Raw genomic sequence first — 21,733 nt, forward strand, 5'->3', positions numbered from 1 at the left:
CTCTCTCTCTCTCTCTCTCTCTCTCTCTCTCTCTCCATTGATATAGTTCTGAATTATCTCCTTCCAACTGTATGTCAAAATGTACAGTGTATATTTTAAAGCATTCACAAATTCATGATCAACATGCACGACTAATTGGTAAATATTTATGAACTAAATTCACAAGGCACGTAATTTGATAGTGACACTGACAAAAAGAGCATATCCTTCCTCGAAATTCCGAGGATTACGCTCTCTTGCGCTAGCTGCACCTCTGGAACATGTCATAAAAACATGACAGAATCGACGGTTCCTCGTGCACGGCCTTGTGGATTATATAAGATGACTAGATTGGTCCTTTGATAAATGTTGTACATACAAAACGTGCGGTGGTGTACCGGTAAAATTGACCGGCTATACAAGTTTGATGTTGCTCCTCTTTAAAGGACATGCATCAGACTATAGCGACGGATCAGTTTATGCACCAGAAACCAGTCAAGCATCCTCGATATCCAGGGGTTATGCTCACTTTCGCCGAGCCTAACACCTGGATATCGAGGATGCCAGCCGAATAGCTAATCGCGTGTCTTCAGTTTTGTCATGAAATATTCAAGAAATCAAGTGAGCGAACAACAGTCTGTAAAACTTTGTCCCAAACTCTGGTATACGAACATGTTGTCAATCCGATTTTCATTCACCACAAAAGAGTAAGAACACAAATAGATGCCAAACTGATTTAGTCAGAATTTATCGGAAAATTAATCTCTTCTTAATTTCGGACTTCCTTTCTGAAATCATTTATTAACGTACCAGGACGAATGTCACTTCCATTAAATATCCCAGTTTAAGAAAATATATATTTCGTGAATGAACGTGAAATTAGCGAGTGATATTTGACAACATGATTATAATTAAAATATACTAACCTGCAGGAAACTTTTGAAATAGAAGAAAGTATAGTATTATCATCGTACCAAATAGGCCCTGCATATTAATACACATTAAGTGTTCACTCGATGAAATTTCCTAAGCATAAATATCTCCCTTCACGTAAATATTGACTATGCCCAACTACTACCGTAGCTGTCGTCATATGACGGCTTTTCATCCTGAACACAGCAACAGCATGATGCAAATACCGAGTTTTTCTTTTTCTTCACTGGCGCTTTATACCCAGATACATCCCAATGGTATACATGAACCTCGGCAAACTTTGTTCCGCGGAAACTCACGAAGAGTTTGTCTCTTACATAGAGCACATTGATGGGCTTCACGTCTACACCTAACTCATATGTATTGGCGATCGGGGTTGACAGGTACTCGCCTTTCTGTGAGAACATTTGCACTCGAAAGTTGTTTGCGTCGGCAACATAAATATTTTCGTTTGTGTCAGTACAGACACCCATTGGGTAAAATAGTTCGCCATCTTTGGATCCCTGTGTCCCAAAACAATGGAGTATCGTTCCGTCATTTTTGTGGACTTTGATTCGATGATTACCACTGTCCGATATGATGATATCGTCCCGACTATTAACTGTGACGTAATAAGGCAACAGAAAATGGTTTGGTCCTTTCCCCCGGGATCCGAATTTGATCGAAGGTCGTTTCCTATCTGTGAAAACGTTGAGCGTATTAAATTGTAAACTAGTTATGAGTACTTTCCCTGTCCTTGCAACTTTAACTCCGAATGGGTTTTCGTACTTGTGGTACGAGCCATACGATGCCATCAGCCTCCCGTCAAACCCATACTCTCGCAATATGGCGGAACCCGCCCTACTGACCGACACTAGTACGGAACCCGACCGCGTGACTGATATGTCACGTATAGAGCAATCACAGACGAACCCACCACGATAGTCACCTTTTAAGGAATACACCAGAATCTTGTTCAAGCTGCAGTCTGCTACAAGTATATCGTCTGTGAGGGGAGATAATGCCATACCCGAAATCTGAACAAACTGTTCCGCCTCCATTCCAAAACTTCCGAACTTTTTCACGAATTCTGCCTGACGTTTCTTACCATGCGACATATGGTGACTGGAAGCACCCAAGAGAGGTTCTTTGACAGAGCTAGGCACATTTACTGAAAAGTCATCTTCCGTGACCTCAGTGGATTCCGCGAAGTGTTTGAGCTCCCCGTCCACCTCCACTGTGTCCCGTAGACTCTTGATGAAATGGTTGTCGGGAAAGTCGACCACCCCATTGTAAGGAGTGTATATCACCTGCAAAGAACATGTCCAAACATCTTACTAGTATGTCATTTTGATTTATTGACGTTATTGGTACAACGGGAACATCAAACAAGAAAGGGATTTACGAGCTGGTATATTCATAACTAAACGCGGCTTCTGTGTTCGAAATTGGCTTTCGTTGAGTTGGAGAAACATTCTAATGTGTTATTCTGATATGGAAAACAAGAAAATGCGTGTTCTTTGAATATTGTTCTGATGTACCTACAGTGTAAAAGCACACGGAGACAAGGGCGAAATCATTTTGTATATTTACTATTTGATGACATAAAGCAGATACAGAATAACTTCAATGGAACAGTGACAAAAGTAACGGTGTGCCTTAGTGATAAATCATACTTCTGAGAATGCATCAAGCTTGAATTTATGTCAGATTCGTTTAATTTTGAAGAGAATCCACCGACTTTACAATACATACTATCAAATATTGAGCAGGACCATTAGTAATGTATTGTACTGTTAGTGCATCTGGAACAATGGCGGTACTGTGCATGATTCACGTGACAATAATTACGTAGTTGTATATCAGATTGTAGAAATACAAATGTATTATCAGCATAACATAAAAATGCGCACTGTGCAAACACAGGTATGTACATGTGTTTGATGTATACACTTAATTGGGATATTTCAGTGTTGACCTCTGGGCTTTACAAATGTGGAAAGCTTTTGCTAATATATATATACCCTGCAGTTGCGCTACATGTACATATTATTGTTGAATTGTGATGGTGTGGTAGTTAATTGCTCCAAGGCAGAGACGGTTTGTAGATCTTTAATGGTTTTATATATCTCTGTCAAAGACAATTTTATATATACATCCATGATTGTATCTTGTTCGGTCATTTGTTCATTTCATAATATGAATAAACATTTGAATACCTCACAACCACGGAATTAGCTATCTAAGTCTGTGGTCACAACACTTGCCGTCATTACATATTGAGTGCATTATTTACATTGTGTGTCTCTCTTTACATGAATTCTGAAAAAAATGTAAAATAAATACATAACAAAAGGAAATTGATAAGGCATAATATATATGCGGTGTTATACCGTCCATACATAGCGTTTACTGTAATAAACGCTTCTAACCATACCAGTTAAATTTCATTAGTTGATGTGAAGTGGCACAATTGCACAAATATATAAGGATATTTTAGAAATTATCGTTATGAATCTAGAGCACAACAATCCAGTGGACAATTTCTTTTCGTGCACATTTGCTTTATGCAATTCAGCATTACTCTAAAACCTGTTTCTGACATATGCTCGTGTTTTTACCACCACGCACAGGCCGATTACAAATCAGGGGACACAAGACTATTCCTAAAATGTGTCGTGTCAAATACTCTACAAGAATATAACTAACTTGTGCATGCCTTTTTTAAATGACATTTGGTCCATGTCATTGGCTTCTTTTTTGGCACTAAGGCATTATGTATTTGTCATTTCATTTTTGGTGTCTTTTAAATATGTATATATAAAAAAAGAACGCGAGACTTAGTCAAATAAGACGAGGAAAGTTGATAATTGTATGGTTTAACTTGTGACATAACAGCCTTTCAAAGAAAGACTAAAAATATCACATTGATACCGAAAATGTGGTTTTAATCTGAAACAATATAAGGTCGATCCCACATTATTCAAAAGTCGAGACATCTTGCTGGAACAAATAGTTAATTTTATAAGCGATACAAAATATGTATAATACGATATGGTAGAGGAAGACGAAAACTTTTCATTTATTCTTGGTGGAAGGAACGATATTTCTTTGGACGATGGAGAATGGGACAATTGCTATAATTAAGTGACAAACTTGCTGGGATGTTCACAGAAATGAACATACTTCTCCAGAACAGCTCTTGAGCATAGTTTGAAGAATACAGTAAGAAACTGTAGTATTATGTAAATATGTAGTGTTCATGCTGTAAATTGTTAAAAACAACAAGACCATGTAATCTCTTATCAGAGGAAATAAAGAATATCTGTCTGTCTATTTCCTCTATACAATGTATATATCAATTGCTAACATTAAATGTAATGCTCGCTCATGTGATGACAATCAGTTCTGCTTTGAAACGAATTATTTTAACATAATTTAGCGTTGACCCACGATCATACATGAACAGTAATTATATATAAATGACTTACCTGTCTGCATACCGGACACGGGAACTGTCCAGTACTTTCGTACCTACTCACTATGTAGTCACGCAGACAGCCCTCGCAGAATGTGTGAAGACATGGTAAGGCTTTCGGTTTAACGAACGTTTGAAAACATATTGCACATGTGAGGAAGCTGTCTTGGATCTCTCGTGCAACCCTAACACTCGCCATTTCCTTCACTGTCACTAGCTAGGTTATTTACATCCCCGGTCATTGCCACATGATCCTTCCTCTCTTGTCACATGATTTGCACTCTCGGGATTTTTCATGAATGTTATCTTGAAGTACGTCTAGTCCAAAGGTAACCCGAAAGGAAACGGGTGCTCATGGAAAAAAATACCCTAAACGTTTTACCCTGTAGTTAAACGTTATATCAGCACCTATATAGATACAAATTATATTTATTCTGATCATTCATTTGCATACGAATGATGACGATTATAGTTTTGACTTGTCCATTACTTTTCAAAACTGTTTAAAGCAAAACTTTAATGCTCAATCCCGGATATAGATTCCGAATTTAGTGTGCTTCACGTACTTCCTTTTTCAAAAACGTGTACTCGTCTTATGAAAGTTGATCAAACTTGTATATGAGTTTGTTTGGTAGTATAAGGTAATTTAAACATGTTGTTGGATTTACATTCGGTGACATTTAAGCATGCATATTATTCCTTGGATTGAAGTAGTGTATGGTTGTCATGGTTATCAGTAGAGAACTAGAACTGTTTTTCAGATAGGTAGCTAGTCTCTACTGTAGGCCAAACCGTACTCCCAACAGTGTTAGAGGTTTACACGTACGGCGAGATACTTTTGACAGGCGTCGCAGTCGGCAAAATCATATCCGATAGAAGAAAAGCCGACCAGCGGCCTCTTATTTTATAGGAGTAGGCCAAACCTTTACTTCATATAGTCCTCTCACTATTCATAACATAATTGTAGAAAACTAGCACTGCTTCTAGATCTAGAAGAGTATCAAGACTGACTAGAGGCTATATCATGTACCGGTATCTGACATCGAATTTACATTAAATGATCAATAACAAAACAATAAAAAAAATGTTTCAAGTGGGGAAAAATTAAGGAAAATGGTAAAAATACATGATTTTTAAAGAAAATTCTCAGGGGNGACAAGTGCGCATGCTAGTGTCATATGATGGCAAACAGCAACTCTGAACGGTTAAATTGTGATGTCAGAATCACCATGCCAGAGATGTCTTGTATACAGTATATATATATATATTCCACTGCATTGTGTATCACTTGACTTTTTTAAGACAAAATTGCATATATGTGATTGTGAAACAGGACATCAGATGGTATGATAATAAGAAGAATGTATTGTAACTTCACTGTAAGCTTAAAGCACTCTATCCAGAAAGCTTTAAACTTTTCTAAAATAAGTAGATGCTGGTTAGTTATAAGATTTCAACAACTAATTATACAAGGGGATTATTATTTTGTGTGTAACAAATGAATTCGTTATTTCATTCCAGTTGTTATCAAGTACAAGTTCAATATTTTTATGTTCCAAAGAAAGTAAAATTGATTACAAACACATTTTTCATTGAAACTAAATCAGGATGGCTTCTGCATCAGTATTGCGGCGACTAACACAACGAGCTGACGAAGCAGAGAAAATCATCACTGAACTGAAAGCTACCATAGAACTTTTGAAGGATAAGGCTGGTAAGTGATTAAAGGGGCTGTGAATTGTTAGATGTAGTTTGCCATTGTATTGTTGATCATGACCAGTACTTTAAATACATGTATATTTTAAATGGAAGGAATAGTACTTTATTTATCTTAAATGGAAGGAAAAGTACTTTATTTATCTTAAATGGAAGGAATAGTACTTTATTTATCTTAAATGGAAGGAATAGTACTTTATATATTTTAAATGGAAGGAACAGTTGAACCCCTCCCCCGAAGGAATGATAGATCCAATAGAGTGATACGTGTCTACAAGTATAATGGTATTTACAACCTGATCCAGTATTCCCCAACCCACTTTCATTTTGTAGGTGTTAACAGTCGATTTTAAGCTTGTACTACATGTAGCCATTTCACAGGATTGGGGACATACTTGTCTTCCCTGCAACCATGATTATTCAAAGAGATAACTTGATTGATGTCTGTGTCTTGGGAAAGCTGTTTGAGTAGATCGTATATAATTCAGACATATTACAAGATACAACATTAGATTACTAAAATCAAATATCAATGTAACAATTTTAAATATGTCTTTGCAAGTACATTATTCTCCTCTAAACTGAAATTAAACACTGTTTTTAGTGTTACCGCTGTTTGTCTTACCCATTCTGATACAGTATCATCAATCTTATGACTTCATTCCTTTCTTAACAAGACAGACTTCTACATACCTAGTAATTATAAATAAGTAGAAAGACAAGTTGAACAGAATACTTCAAATGAATTTACATTTGCTTAAAGGAGAGCGCTTATTCGGTTATTAAAAAGTGAGGTAGGGTAGAAAAGGTTGTGTAACTTCAACCATAGATATCACATTATAGACTATATGAATGAAGAATCTTAAGCTGTTAGTTGTATTTTTAGCTGTCGTTGAAAGTAAACCTGAGGAAAAAAGACTGCAACAGGACAATGCAAAGCTTAGAAAGGAAATTGATGCCTTAAAAATCCAGCTTGTTCTCTCCGAAGTGAGAAATGGAGGTATGTACAGAAATTAAATTTCTTATGTTGACTTGAAAACGTAACAATTTAGAAAGCTATATATGTACCAACAGGAATTCATTGCATAGGGTATTTCATTCTTCTTCTCAAAATCACATTTTGGATGCTTGGACCTATTAGTGAAAATGACATTAAATTTTTTTTTAACACAGACGACCTCATCACATTGTATATTGATACATTGTCAGGCTGCATTACATAATGCGTCATGCATAGTTTGTTTACCATCCACCATTAAACCACTCTATGAGCATTGTCATTATGCTTGTTTAAATTAATATTAAACAGTATTGGGTATTATTAAAGTAGATATATGTGATATTCTAAAAACAAAATTTTGAAACTGAATCAACATTTTGTTTGTTTTGTTGTCACGCTGTTGCTAGGACCTCTAACAGAAAAATTCTCTCTACTTCACTGCTCCCATGTATATCAAGCTATTTAGGTAAAAGGCCCCTTAGCTGGAAGTGGGAAAATATCATCAGCATTTGGTAAAAATTGGGAAATATCATCAGCATTTGGCAAAAATTGGGAGAATATCATCAGCATTTGGCAAAAATTGGGAAAATATCATCAGCATTTGGTAAAAATTGGGAAATATCATCAGCATTTGGCAAAAAATTGGGAAATATCATCAGTGTTCCCACATGTACAGAAAATAAAACCTGCAAGGTGATCAGCAAAAAAGTTCCTCAAGCTGTTTCTTATGTAGAGCAGTAAAAACACATCATTTTTCAGTGTTTTTGTTCAAATTTTTGTTATTTATGGATTTTGAAAGCTCCTTCATGGATGGTAATATAACACTTTGAACGTTGCACATATGACAACTGGCAGACTTGTATAAACATGCTTTTTTTATCCAGTTGGGAAAATAAAGTACAGGGTCGTTTTTCAATTGGTAAACACCTTGCAAAAACCATGATAAATGAAGAAAACTACTGTACCTAGAAAGCTGTATAATTTGTGTTCGTAATTGCTTCAATAACTTAAAGGGGCATCACGGTGAAGTAACTTTATTTTTTGTCATTTTTTCAAATACTACATAAACATATCAAGCGAGACTCCTTATGGAAAATAACGATCGAATTTGGCTGAAATAGATTCATAAAAATGATTAAATCTAAGAAAATCATCGGTATTTCTACCTGTCTGACCAACGTTTTGTTCAGGGATTTCCCTCTACTAGCGCATGCGCATAGCACACCATTTCTTTGTAAACAAAATGACTGGCCGTGTGAAGTAAGCGAAAGAAAAGTGTTGTACCGTGTCAGCTACGAAACGAAAAGTTGCCAAATGGTCAAAAGATAGCGCAAGGAGTACGTTACGGAATCATTATTGCAGGTGGGCAGTATTCAAAGGAGAAAATAACTGCCGTAGCAGTTAGTACGGTGCATGTATTCTTCCGGATAGCCGGTTAAGCTGAAATGGAATCGACAGAAATGCTAGCGCTGTTTATGTTATGAATAAATATCTAAAACTATTAAGCTCGCTAGTATCTTTGTCTGAGTTTGAACACAGATGAACTTAGTTTAATATGTTAATGGGCATGTATTGGAGAGAGTTTACTTTGTGTTTCTATAATTATACAGTGGTTTATGCGAAAGGAAGGGATAAGTGACTGGTTAGTTTGATTTTTCCATGAGGCCCTCCAAGGGATAACTGTTGTGATGGCCCACGGCGTATTTTCTGGGTCACCGAGATACGTGTTATCGAAGTCCGTGGATTTACATAATTTATAATATTACCGGGTTCAATAAAATGGTATGATTTAATTATATTGCTGAATTAAACGATTATTTTTGTTTTTACATGCAAGATTTAAATTAGTACTAATATGAATACCCGGCCTCCTCTGCCCCGGCAACATAAAAAAAAAATCAGAAAGGTTTGTCCCTTGGTGTAGGGAAGGTGTTTAGCCCCGTACCATCTGTACCGGCCACATTCCGGTACTAAATTCAATATATATTTAAATATATCTACTTTATGTTTATGCCTATTATCATTGTTGACATTTAATTGTAAATGTATGACGGGAGAAGGCTGTGATAAATTGTAAAAACTTGTGCCCCATCCCTTGTTTAATTTTATTGGCAACAAATTTATGTTTAAAGCTAAATAAATTTAAATTCTGAATATTGGCAAGTGTGCAATTAACTTCTAATGATGAATAATTACTGTTCAATAAGTTTGAATACGGACTTAGAAATCATATAACTTGGTTTCATAGTGCGGTAAGAAGTTGCAGTTGCCTGACGGCCCCTCTCTGGGGGCCCCTTTGGAAACCGTTTCATCTCGCTCGCACCACTTGTGTTTACTGCCTAGTCAGGTGACGTTATCGGCGCTATTTTTAGCAGGGCTTTCCCGAACAATTCAAGTGGTCAAACTGGACATTTGGAACGGACTATGAATATGGGGATAGCGAGGTAACATAAGTGGAAGTGCATACAATACATACATTCATTAAAAAAAAACGCCTTTTCACGTGATGTCCCTTTAAAAGCAAGACAAAATGTAAATAGAAGGAATGAAATTCAATTATTCAACATGTATGTGGTCATACCATTGGGTTTTCTGGACATATTTTCCATGAATTGGAATATGTCCAGGAACCCATTGTTGTAATGACCTCATAAATGTTGAAAAATAGATTCCATCCCATAAAAAAAGTCTGTTACGACTCATGAACCAGTGCTTTGCTTTCTAATTGAGAAATGTTCTTTTCAGTGACACAGGTTGCCCTGCCTTCCCAGGCAGTGGTTGCCCAGTGTGTAGACAAGGCGAAAGCCAATGCCCAGCCCTCAGCACCAACCGCTGACAAGAAGGCAGAAGTGCTTGAGCAATCTGAAAAAGTCAAAGACAATAAAAAATCCAACAAAAAAGGCAAGGAGGCTGCCAATTCTGGTAAGAATTCTGGGATCTGTGTGGGGAAATAAAGATAAAACACAATTCAATACATTGATAATTTACTAATGATATATCATAAACCTTTCAGGTCTGGGTTAAATTGACACCGTGTTATTAAATACTCAAAGAATTATTTCCATCTACCCAGGTGAAGCCAAGTCAAAGAAGGGCAAAGCAGCCACATCTGGTCCTGCTGAGCCAGAAAAGATGGATATTTCCCGATTGGATTTACGTGTGGGAAAAATTGTAGAAGTAGAAAAACATCCAGATGCAGACACACTGTACATAGAAAAGGTGGATGTCGGGGAGGAGCAGCCGCGAACTGTCGTGTCTGGACTGGTCAAGCACGTCACCCTGGAGGAGGTTAGTATATATATTATGGTAGGAGAATTATCCTTCTGGATGGATCAAGCATGTCACCCTGGAGGAGGTTAGTATATATATTATGGTAGGAGAATTATCCTTCTGGTTCGATCAAGCCTGTCACCCTGGAGGAGGTTATAATATAGTTTATATATTACGATAAGAGAATTATCCTTCTGGATGGGTCAAGCCTGTCACCCTGGAGGAGGTTAGTTTATATATTACGATAGGTGAATTATCCTTCTGGTTGGATCAAGCCTGTCACCCTGGAGGAGGTTAGTATATATATTATGGTAGGAGAATTTTTCTTCTGGTTGGGTCAAGCATTTCACTCGGGAGGAGGTGATTACAGTTATATGTAAGGGTAGGGGAATAACTGGATGGATCCAAGAAATGTAAGTATGTACTTTGACATGGTACTTAGCTTAGGTTGTTATTTTACCAGGTCCTTGGATTGGTGTATTTGGATATTTAGGTCACCTGAGAGAAAGTCTCAAGTGACCTATTGTGATCGTCTTTTGTCCTGCGTCGTCTGTCGTGCGTCCATAATCAATTTACTTTTTCGACTTCTTCTCCAAAACCCCTTAACCAATTTCAAAGAAATTTCAAAGAAACCTACCATGACCTAAGGTCAACCAAAATTGTGAATTTCATGACCCTGGGGTATCACGTTTCCCCCTAGGGAGGGGATAAACTTTACTATAGTTTATATAAGGAAATCACATTTTGGACCAGCATTTGTTTAATTTTCATTGGAATTAATTTAAACTTGGTTAGCATTATCAGCATTGGTAAGCAGTTTGGTGGTATGTACATATCAGCCCTGACTGACCTCCAGGAGCTGATGGGTGGGGCAAAAAAAGGGTTGAATTGACTGAAATTTCAAAAATCTTCTTCTCAAGACCCAGATATGGTAGATCAAATACTTTTCATAGATGGAAGGGTCTTAAGGTGCTTTACCAAAATTGTGTATATCATGACCCTGGGGTCTCACGTTTTCCCCTGGGGAGGGGGTAAACGCCAAAACCAGTCAAATTGACTAAAATTTCAAAAATCTTCTTCTCAAGATCCAGATATGGCAGAATCAAATACTCTTCATAGATGGAAGGGTCTTAAGATGCATAACCAAAATTCAGCTGACTGACAGAACCACTATTTGTACATAGTACATATACTACCCAGATCTTTCACACTACTTTTGCATTACATGTAGTTCAATTTACCTTTGTTACAAAATGATTCCTTTTTCATTTGGCAACATCGATTTAAACATCAGTTTTTACATAACTCAGGTGACCATTAAGGCCCATGGGCCTCTTGTTCTAGTAACCATGTTTTGTGTTACACTTGAAAATAGTCTGTAGTGTGAGAATATGATAACTAACCATTGTTTGATAAGTAATAACAAAAAGTACTGTGCACTGGGAAATTTTCTCTGCAGTAAGCTTCCACTTTTTTCGCCCTCCTTAACTGGGGTGAATTCATCAGTACAACTTACATAAGTAAACAACATATAAACAAGCACACATGTAGTAATCATATGTAAAGGATGAAATTAACACTTGTGATAATGGCTGGGTGAAGGTTTCCCAGTATATAATACATATTGATACCAGACTACCTGTATGAGGCCTGTTGTCAAGGGAAACTGTTCCTCAGGTGGGTCCCAACTCCTTAGTAAAATAATTTAGCTGTTGACCGATATAGCATGAAACAACTGTATGTATTATATATTTGAACAGATGCAAAACAGAGTTGCTGTGTTTATGCTAAACCTGAAACCTGCCAAAATGAGGGGAGTGCTGTCCCAGGCTATGATAATGTGTGCCAGCAGTCCTGAGAAAGTGGAGATACTCAATGTACCCCAGGGAGCTCAGATAGGGGACAAGGTTGTGGCTGAAGGCTACTCAGGTAAGCCAACACAGACTCTTTTGTTGGATGTCAGATATAATTGCTTCTGTTCCAGGGTAGGTACCGGAAGACAACATTATCTTTTCACAATTTTGTTTACCTTAAACTTTGCTTATATGGAGACCAGTGTTTCAGTCTCACACATTTCTTAGCCTAGAAATATAGAAATAGAATAGGCACTAACAACTACATGTATATCAAGGTAGAGAGAGGAGGTTAGGAATGCATGTCTCATTATATACAAAAGCTACGTTTCTGTTGGATTTTCAGTTCTGCATTAAATTTTAATTCTATATGTTAATTTTTGTTATACGCCCATTAAAATTGGCGGTTGGGCACACAGTGTCCTCTTAACATCTGTAGTAATTTTCAAAGGATTAACATTTTACAGAGTAATGCCCCTTTAATCAATTGCTGAAACAGGATCCACTCGATTTCTCAAATAACTTTCTTTGGATTCACTTCAAACTTCATGGGAAGGTTAATTACCATGAACACTCGGACAAGTTTGATAACCACCATTGTCCAACTAATTGCCGGAGTTATGTCCCTTTATTCAATTGCTGAAATGATATTCGCTCGCTATCTCAAACTTCACAGGAAGGTTATAAGTTACCGTGAGAGCTCAGGCAAGTTGATAACCACCAATATCCGACAATTTAGGAAGTTATGCCCCCTGAATCAGTTGATGAGTGAAATCACAATAGTGTGACTATGATTAGAAGACTTATTCCCCTTTGGTTTCATTAAAGTAATACTATACATGCATTCCATGATGTTTTATTGCATTCATCATCTTGCAGGTTTGTTGAATGATATCTCCTTTAACATCACTAACTCACATGTATTTCCACCATACAAGCAACTGATCATTCAAGTTGTGATGGATGTGTTCAGTTTAGATATGAAAAAGTAAAGAAAGCCAGAAAACAGTTTTTATACAATCGTCATGTTTCCACAATGATTATTTCTTATTGAAAACATGCACATCTGAGAGCTTTAAATTTGTGATGATTTTTAATAACATTTTTACAGCAAATTAAGCTTACAGGTTTATAATTACCAGAACTTATTATCAGTAAATGTTTTCTATATTAATAGGTGAACCAGATGCAATTTTAAATCCAAAGAAAAAGGTGTGGGAGGCCTTGAAGCCAGACCTTAGAACAAATGGTGATCGAGTCGCTACCTGGAAAGGTGCTCCATTAAAAATAGAAGGAAAGGGTCAAATTGTAGCCCCAACGTTGGGTGATGTACAGATCCAGTAGGATTTGGAGGATCAGCAATTTTTTGAATTATGTAAACATACCTAAAATTCAATAAAACAAGGACCGTTTTATGGTCAAGCAGCTATATGCATTATGTTATCACTATCAACCATACTGTTCATAGATTGGCAAAGTAACTACTGGTCAGGTGATTTTATAATGATAATTTGGTGGAGGGTTATATAAGGCGATATTTAAGGTCAAGAAGATTCAAGCCAAGTATATATGTGTAATAATATCAAGTAAGACCCAGTCATTTAAATGGGTAAATCATCAAATTTGATGTCCTGAACACTTACAAAAATACAACATGTGTTCCTAGTTTCTAATAATCATTTGGAATTATTGGAATAATTAAATGAAAAGTTGTTTAAATTGTCATTAAGCAAATCAAGAGTTGAAGAATTGTGATATGGAAGCCTAGCTCGTCCAAATGCCGATTTTGAAAGTTGTTTCTAAAATATGTATTTTCAGTGTCAACTATTTGATTTTATCAAGGGTCATAGCAAGGGATATTTCTACACAACATCTCGCTGAAATATCATAAACTGGACTCGGTAGCACGATGCACCACGTGCTTACATTAAACTGACAATGGTCTATCATTCCTATCCACCACCCTTTTAAAGCTTGCAGTGGCAAAAGGGTAGGATTTTAGTATCAGTTTTAACATCTTTTGTTTGTCTCGGTCAGGGGACAGAACCTGTATAATCTTTCTTGCATGGATGTACATGTATACTCAACTTTTTAGCCAAAAATGAGGTAACGCCAAGCATGGCATTTGAGAACAAAAGCTGTTTGAAAACAAAAGTTTGTGGCATCTCAAATGTAGAGTTAAATGTTGCGTAAATATGTGAAATGGTGGTTGTTCTATTGGTAGCTTGAGTTTTCAAGATGTGTTACACTTAATAGACAGGCTTAACCTAGAGGTTATATACCAAATTTACATTCTTTATGTTAAATCCAAGGACAGACCAGCATTTATTCTGCACTGTACAAGTCCATCCATCTCGAATGGCTCTGCTGAAAAAATACACATGTAGGTAGTAGAATAAATTATATCATCTTCCTACTCTTTTCACACTTTAACTTATTTTATCTATGATTGAAGTTCTGAAAAATTTGCTTCAAATTCTAGTTCTCCAATACTTTTGGGTTTCGAAAGCTTTAAGGCTTGAATCAATTCAGATTCGCCTACAACATGGTCCTTTGAGGAGAATGTATGGGCAGATTTAGTTTACATGGTGTAAAAGATGAGACATCGTACACCACACAACAGTATAAGCTCACTTTCGGCCCTTTGGGCCAGGTGAAGTAAAAATGAGACAAAAGAAGTAAACTATTTTTTTTTATTAAAAGTGATTGCATGAAAAAGGCACAAAATTATTCTCAAAAGATGGTTGTACGTATTTTTTATATTAAACATACATGTTTAATGAACATGTTAATGAATGTTTCAAAAGTAATCAGATCTAAATATTATAAACCTTACATTTATATCACAAAATCATAACCTCAATCAGATCGAAGTCTTAAGCTTTAGAACAAGTTCTGAAAAAATGTATATATACATCTTGGAATTTGTATATTATATACAATAAATAGAAAATATTTTGGTCCATTACAAAATGTCCTTTATATTTACACTGTACAAAGTACATAAAATCATATTATGACGGACAATGTATATATTGGGTAAAAATTTACAGCATTTGGAATTCATCTTTTGTACCGAAATAAAAAAGTAAGATTGAAATGAAAACAGCAAACATAAAATGTGAAGAAAATGAATTCATATATATTATGAATTCTAAAACAATATACACGAATAGTTATCTTGTCATAAACTTTGAAAGCGTGTCCTCTAAACTACATGTCTTAGTAATTAGAAAAGACAGCTTTTCTGCACCAAGAGTTTTTTTTAAGTCTTAACTTTATAGGTCACAAATATTAATTCCATAAAAAAAGTTCAAGTTCATTTTAATTTGAAGGATTATTGACATGTTACTTTTCTAAATCATCAGACTGTTAGTTAACCAGTAATATGGATTTTTTGCACAAGACCAGAACTTACAGCTGTCTTGTTCACAGCTTGACAGCCGACATTGAAAAACGTGCTGTGTGAAATGGTGAAGATTGCATAGATCATTTAGACATATTTAACTATATTAAGTATTGACAATTGTATTTGCAACGATTCGTTAAGAAAAAGAAAATAAAGACGTGATAAACACCCACACAAAAATACAATATTAAGTCTACACACAACAACACAACATTCAAAAACGTTTTTTTAACAAGATTTAACATAAAGTGGGGCTTTGTGGATTTTGGATAACCTGTGACCCACATTTTATTTGGAAATGTTGATGACCCCATTTATTACATAATCTTGAGGTCAAAGGTTAAATAGAGGTTGGGATTAAAACAATTGCTGAGTATGTATAGCATATGCTCTGAAAACACACATTTTCTGCATTGGAGATCAAAGGTCGAAAGATTTAAACAATTTAAAAAGATTATGAAGAAACTTTTTAGTGTGAATCGCACATCAGGTTTATTTTTTTTATTTTTGAAGTTATTTGAGGAACAAGAAATCTCAGGGGTTTTGAGAGGGCTTCTAATATATTACAGATCCTTTTGTCATAATACTGCCGTAAAAAACCCACATTTGATGCACATCAGCTTTTGAAGTCTGGTATCAATCCTTCGTAATCTTTGAAGGACATGTATCATCCTAGCAATTGGTCAGTTTTGTTATCTGAAACCAATCAAAAAGCTAACCTTGTGCCTTTGTCTAATTCCATGGATACAGAGCATTTAAGTGAGTGGAACAGCTCGATTTCCAGGGTGGCAGTTGAGAAAATGCAATGACAATGAACATATTATATATTTCGGATTTCCGTCATGTGCTGATTGACATTAACTTACATTCTTTACATATCCAGGAAATATTGGTATTTAAATCAAATGTGTTAAAAAAAATAAGTTTGAAAAATATGATAAGCATTTAACAAGAATGTTTCTTCAAAAACAAGTAGAAAAAAACTGCAAATATTTCTTGCATTATTTTCTTTAAAGATATTTTTTTGATTGTCTTTCCTTTACTTTTAAAACATCTAAAACACGTCTTTCTTTACTTTTAAAACATCTAAAACATGCCTTTCTTTACTTTTAAAACATCTAAAACATGTCTTTCTTTACTTTTAAAACATATCTAAAACACAACAAAATGTATAAAATTGAACACAAGCATTTGCCATATATGTGAATCCTCTTTACCTTTACAGTATTTTAAAATTTGAGCCTATTAATATAAAAGGTTGCAAACACTTTATAATCAATGTTTATGCAGCATTCTGGTTTCTGGATAATAAAATGTACATGAATCTACATCCAATCTTTTACTGCAAAAGAGTAAAGTACAAAATCAATGTTCATGCAGAATTCAGGTCAGGAGTATATAAATATCAACATACCACCTTTTTAGCAAAACAGAAAAGTATGATCAACAACTTGAAAACTAATATCACTAAATAAAGTCAAACTCGTATGGAGACTCCAGTGTTATTGGATGACTGGCGATGCAGGATCATCAAGCATCCAATTTGGTGTATACATGTTTGTGCCGAGTCTGGACTCCACAGCCTCTGCCCTCTAGTTCTCTCTCTCATCGTCAACATTAGGCCTGCAGAAGAAAACAAATCTATTAGATTGCCATCATAGAATAAATGACTAGCAGAACATTTTAACAGTTTAATATTTACCAGGTAAATATCATGAGATATTCATTTGGCAGGTACTGTTTAAAACCAAAGAGTGATCATGATAAGATTTATACCAATACCAAATATCAAATTAAAAAAAAACCCAGATCAATTAGGATTCATACATAAGTTCTCCAATGAGTAATGGCTGGTTCTCCTGCTTATATAACTCAAGTAATTAAAGTTTACTTTCAAAATGTGTGAAGACACAGGGTTTACTGAATGTCTTAACAATTTGAAAATTGCCTAATGAAAATTACATAAATGTGATCATGATCACCAGACATCAGTTTCAGGGACCTTTTCCTACAATGATGTTCACATCATTTATATCTAGAAAACGAAATGTCTTTCCCTTGCAAATGCATTAATTCTATTTCTGATGTGGAAAACAATTAAAATGAATCGGAACCTAACAAATTAATGAAGGAAGCACCTCAAAATCATAGGAGTTACACTCACTTAGGTTCTCAGCACCCATGGAATATGTCATGACAAAGTCGAAGGCTCCAAGTAGGCTTCGTATTTGATTGGTTTAAGGTACCAGGTATAAAAAATACCAATCTTTATGCTGATATATATATATATATACCTGCTCTTTGAAGTTAAAAGAGGAGGGACCACCTACTTCAAAACCAGTTAATACAAATGTTTTGCTGCCATGGGATTCTTTTGATGTTCATCAAAGGATTAAACCATGTCAGGTAAAGAGCCTTTGATTTAATCATGACACATATTTCCAAGGGCAGATAACATTATAGGGCATATACATGCATTTTAGCCCCTGGAATTTCTAGGATGCATTTGAAGATGACAGTGTGAAGCCTTATTACAGGACAACATTATTCAAAGACTGACAAATGAAATATAGGCATGAGTGTTCACCATTAGTGGGTAGCAAAAATGTTTTATACAAAACTTGCATGTATTAGCAGGTTTATACAATGAGTCAGGAGTCAGCAAACTTACTGTCGTTTTGGATGGTATATCTATTACAGACATTATCCAAGGAATGGTATAATTATATGACAAAAATGTACGGTAATAGCTAGAAGTTTTCAGGTGTGCTGTTTTGTAATATATTTTTTTTCAAATGGCTTTGTAAGTTATGATATATCAATATGTTCTTGCAGATATAGACATAATTTTTCTATTTTCACACATGTAACACACATTGTATTCAATTGTATACTAACGTCTTTTTTATAATGCATTTTGAATAAACCTGCTATGGAGAAATGTGCACCAACATATTGGTAGAATTTTTAATAAACTTAATATAGACAAGTCAAACTGTACATCAAGGTGATGGTACAGCATTATAGATAAACTTACAACTAGAACTGGATATCAATGTAATGGTACAGCATTAAAGATAACTGCATTATAGATAAACTTACAACTAGAACTGTATATCAATGTAATGGGACAGCATTAAAGATAACAGCATTATAGATAAACTTACAACTAGAACTGTACCTCAATGTAATGGTACAGTATTATAGATAAACTTACAACGGAGAACTGTACATCATGGTGATGGTACAGCATTATAGATAAACTTACAACTAGAACTGGATATCAATGTAATGGTACAGCATTAAAGATAACAGCATTATAGATAAACTTACAACTAGAACTGGATATCAATGTAATGGTACAGCATTAAAGATAACAGCATTATAGATAAACTTACAACTAGAACTGTATATCAATGTAATGGTACAGCATTGAAGATAACAGCATTATAGATAAACTTACAACTAGAACTGTAAATCAATGTAATGGTACAGTATTATAGATAAACTTACAACGGAGAACTGTACATCAATGTGATGGTACAGCATTATAGATAAACTTACAACATAGAACTGTACATCAATGTAATGGTACAGCATTATAGATAAACTTACAACGGAGAACTGTACATCAAGGTAATGGTACAGCATTATAGATAAACTTACAACGGAGAACTGTACATCATGGTGATGGTACAGCATTATAGATAAACTTACAACGGAGAACTCTACATCAATGTGATGGTACAGCATTATAGATAAACTTACAACATAGAACTGTACATCAATGTAATGGTACAGCATTATAGATAAACTTACAACGGAGAACTCTACATCAATGTGATGGTACAGCATTATAGATAAACTTACAACAGAGAACTGTACATCAATGTAATGGTACAGCATTATAGATAACAGCACTATAGATAAACTTACAACTAGAACTGTACATCATGGTAATGGTACAGCAGTATAGATAAACTTACAACTAGAACTGTACATCATGGTAATGGTACAGCATTATAGATAAACTTACAACAGAGAACTGTACATCAATGTAATGGTACAGCATTATAGATAACAGCACTATAGATAAACTTACAACTAGAACTGTACATCCAGGTAATGGTACAACATTATAGATAAACTTACAACTAGAACTGTAGATCAAGGTAATGGTACAACATTATAGATAAAGTTACAACTAGAACTGTACATCAAGGTGATGGCACAGCATTATAGATAAACTTACAACTAGAACTGGATATCAATGTAATGGTACAGCATTAAAGATAACTGCATTATAGATAAACTTACAACTAGAACTGTAGATCAAGGTAATGGTACAACATTATAGATAAACTTACAACTAGAACTGTATATCAATGTAATGGGACAGCATTAAAGATAACAGCATTATAGATAAACTTACAACTAGAACTGGATATCAATGTAATGGTACAGCATTAAAGATAACTGCATTATAGATAAACTTACAACTAGAACTGTACATCATGGTAATGGTACAGCATTATAGATAAACTTACAACTAGAACTGTATATCAATGTAATGGTACAGCATTAAAGATAACAGCATTATAGATAAACTTACAACTAGAACTGTACATCAATGTAATGGTACAGTATTATAGATAAACTTACAACGGAGAACTGTACATCATGGTGATGGTACAGCATTATAGATAAACTTACAACTAGAACTGTACATCAATTTAATGGTACAACATTTTAAGATGAACTTACAACGGAGAACTGTACATCAATGCACTGACTGTATTTTCCTCCATCGCCAAATGTCACAAGGGCTTTGACTTTAAAGTCTCCACTTAAGAATGCAGCAGCATTCACTGGAATACTCAAACTGGACACCTTGTAAGTTTTCTACAAGAAAAGTGCATGTTTTAGTTTAATGAATCAAATATATCTGTCACATGTTATCCTAGTACGTAGCAGATAAAATTAAAATACAATATTTGGCAGTGACTGCTAATATTTCACCCTGCTTTTGTATCAAACTATAGAGAAACTGAGTGAGCTCACAATGATATACCCCTGTATCATTTTATCTAGGCATTCAAATTTTTGTTTGCAGGGGTTATAATGCCCCAATCACAAATCCCTTCCTTCATGCATATCTACATTTGATGTACTTTCACTCTGCCACGTTACAATCAAAGTCCCTAAGGAACTGAAGGATTGGCAGCATGAATGCAATTTTTTCTATAGATTTTATCATGAGCTGGCTGACTCCACAATACTAGTGTCGGTATACATTTATGTAGAATGAAATAAAAACAATACTGGACCCATCTCGCTTCTGTTACAGAAGCCACATAGGTTTTGTTTCAGATTTTACTTTAAGATTGCATATACATGTATATACATGTTTTGATTTAAACATATTTTATTTGCAAATATACAAATGGGATCAGACACAAGTTGATTTTGTTTTTAACATGAACAGAAATATTATTCAAAGTGACAAAAAACAATAAAACCACCTTACTCAATATCTAGCATACAGATTTCAGACTAAAAAGGATTTGAAACTAGCACCTCTGATTCTTAACAAGGAAAATGAAGAAATTTTAGCACACTGACTCCTTTGAGCCCCACCCCACAGCCATTGGGGGTAGGGCTGGCTCAAAATTTTCAAAGTATCAAACTGTCAATTCAAGGTTATAATTCCAATCAAGTTATTAACATGTAATATTCAAAGTATCATTTGCCATTATAAACCATAATAAATTCTGCTGGGTCTTAAGAAGATTTTTGAAATTTCAGTAAATTCGACCCTTTTTGGCCCCACCCATCAGCCCCTGGGGGTCAGTCAGTGCTTATTATCAAACTGCTACCTAATACTGATAATACTAACCCAAATTGAATTACTTCCAATGGAAATTAAACAAATGTTGGTCCAAAATGTGATTTCCCTACATAAACTATAGTAAAGTTTAACCCCTCCCCAGGGGGAAACACAAGACCCCAGGGTCAAGAAATTCACAATTTTGGTAAAGCACCTTAAGACCCTTCCATCTATGAAGAGTATTTGATTCTACCATATCTGGGTCTTGAGAAGAAGATTTTTGAAATTT

At 35.1% G+C, this 21,733-nt stretch overlaps 3 protein-coding genes across 3 annotated transcripts in view; 1 reads left to right on the forward strand and 2 right to left on the reverse strand.

Moving 5' to 3' along the window:
* LOC110462691 (tripartite motif-containing protein 2-like) lies at positions 1 to 4,652 on the reverse strand. Its single transcript, XM_021516789.1, has 2 exons — positions 4,383 to 4,652; positions 1 to 2,201 (listed from the first exon to the last, which is right to left on the reverse strand). The coding sequence occupies exons 1-2, from the start codon at positions 4,566 to 4,568 to the stop codon at positions 1,041 to 1,043; spliced, it is 1,347 nt and encodes a 448-aa protein (XP_021372464.1). The 5' UTR covers positions 4,569 to 4,652; the 3' UTR covers positions 1 to 1,040.
* Positions 4,653 to 4,907: 255 nt separating this feature from the next.
* On the forward strand, positions 4,908 to 13,635 carry LOC110462656 (aminoacyl tRNA synthase complex-interacting multifunctional protein 1-like). Its single transcript, XM_021516725.1, has 7 exons — positions 4,908 to 5,010; positions 5,977 to 6,083; positions 6,972 to 7,085; positions 9,831 to 10,007; positions 10,159 to 10,373; positions 12,116 to 12,284; positions 13,386 to 13,635. The coding sequence occupies exons 1-7, from the start codon at positions 4,988 to 4,990 to the stop codon at positions 13,550 to 13,552; spliced, it is 972 nt and encodes a 323-aa protein (XP_021372400.1). The 5' UTR covers positions 4,908 to 4,987; the 3' UTR covers positions 13,553 to 13,635.
* Positions 13,636 to 17,227: 3,592 nt separating this feature from the next.
* LOC110462657 (ganglioside GM2 activator-like) overlaps positions 17,228 to 21,733 on the reverse strand; it is a 12,836-nt gene continuing 8,330 nt past the window's right edge. Inside the window, exons 4-5 of the mRNA XM_021516726.1 lie at positions 20,382 to 20,519; positions 17,228 to 17,240 (exon numbers count right to left, since the gene is read on the reverse strand). Coding sequence (XP_021372401.1) covers positions 17,235 to 17,240; positions 20,382 to 20,519 — 144 coding nt within the window. The 3' untranslated portion in view covers positions 17,228 to 17,234. The remainder of the gene's footprint in view (positions 17,241 to 20,381; positions 20,520 to 21,733) is intronic.

This window comes from Mizuhopecten yessoensis, unplaced genomic scaffold (genome assembly GCF_002113885.1).
Source record: "Mizuhopecten yessoensis strain PY_sf001 unplaced genomic scaffold, ASM211388v2 scaffold10821, whole genome shotgun sequence".
Classification (NCBI taxonomy): domain Eukaryota; kingdom Metazoa; phylum Mollusca; class Bivalvia; order Pectinida; family Pectinidae; genus Mizuhopecten; species Mizuhopecten yessoensis.

Excerpts from the sequence above, each read along its gene's own strand:
- LOC110462656 (XM_021516725.1), top strand. The coding sequence starts at position 4,988 with ATGAGTTTGTTTGGTAGTATAAG. Across the intron at positions 6,084-6,971 it reads ACTTTTGAAGGATAAGGCTG|CTGTCGTTGAAAGTAAACCT; the intron begins GTAAGTGATTAA and ends TTGTATTTTTAG. Across the intron at positions 12,285-13,385 it reads TGTGGCTGAAGGCTACTCAG|GTGAACCAGATGCAATTTTA; the intron begins GTAAGCCAACAC and ends CTATATTAATAG.
- LOC110462691 (XM_021516789.1), bottom strand. The coding sequence starts at position 4,568 with ATGGCGAGTGTTAGGGTTGCACGAGAGATCCAAGACAGCTTCCTCACA. Across the intron at positions 2,202-4,382 it reads CGTGTCCGGTATGCAGACAG|GTGATATACACTCCTTACAA; the intron begins GTAAGTCATTTA and ends TGTTCTTTGCAG.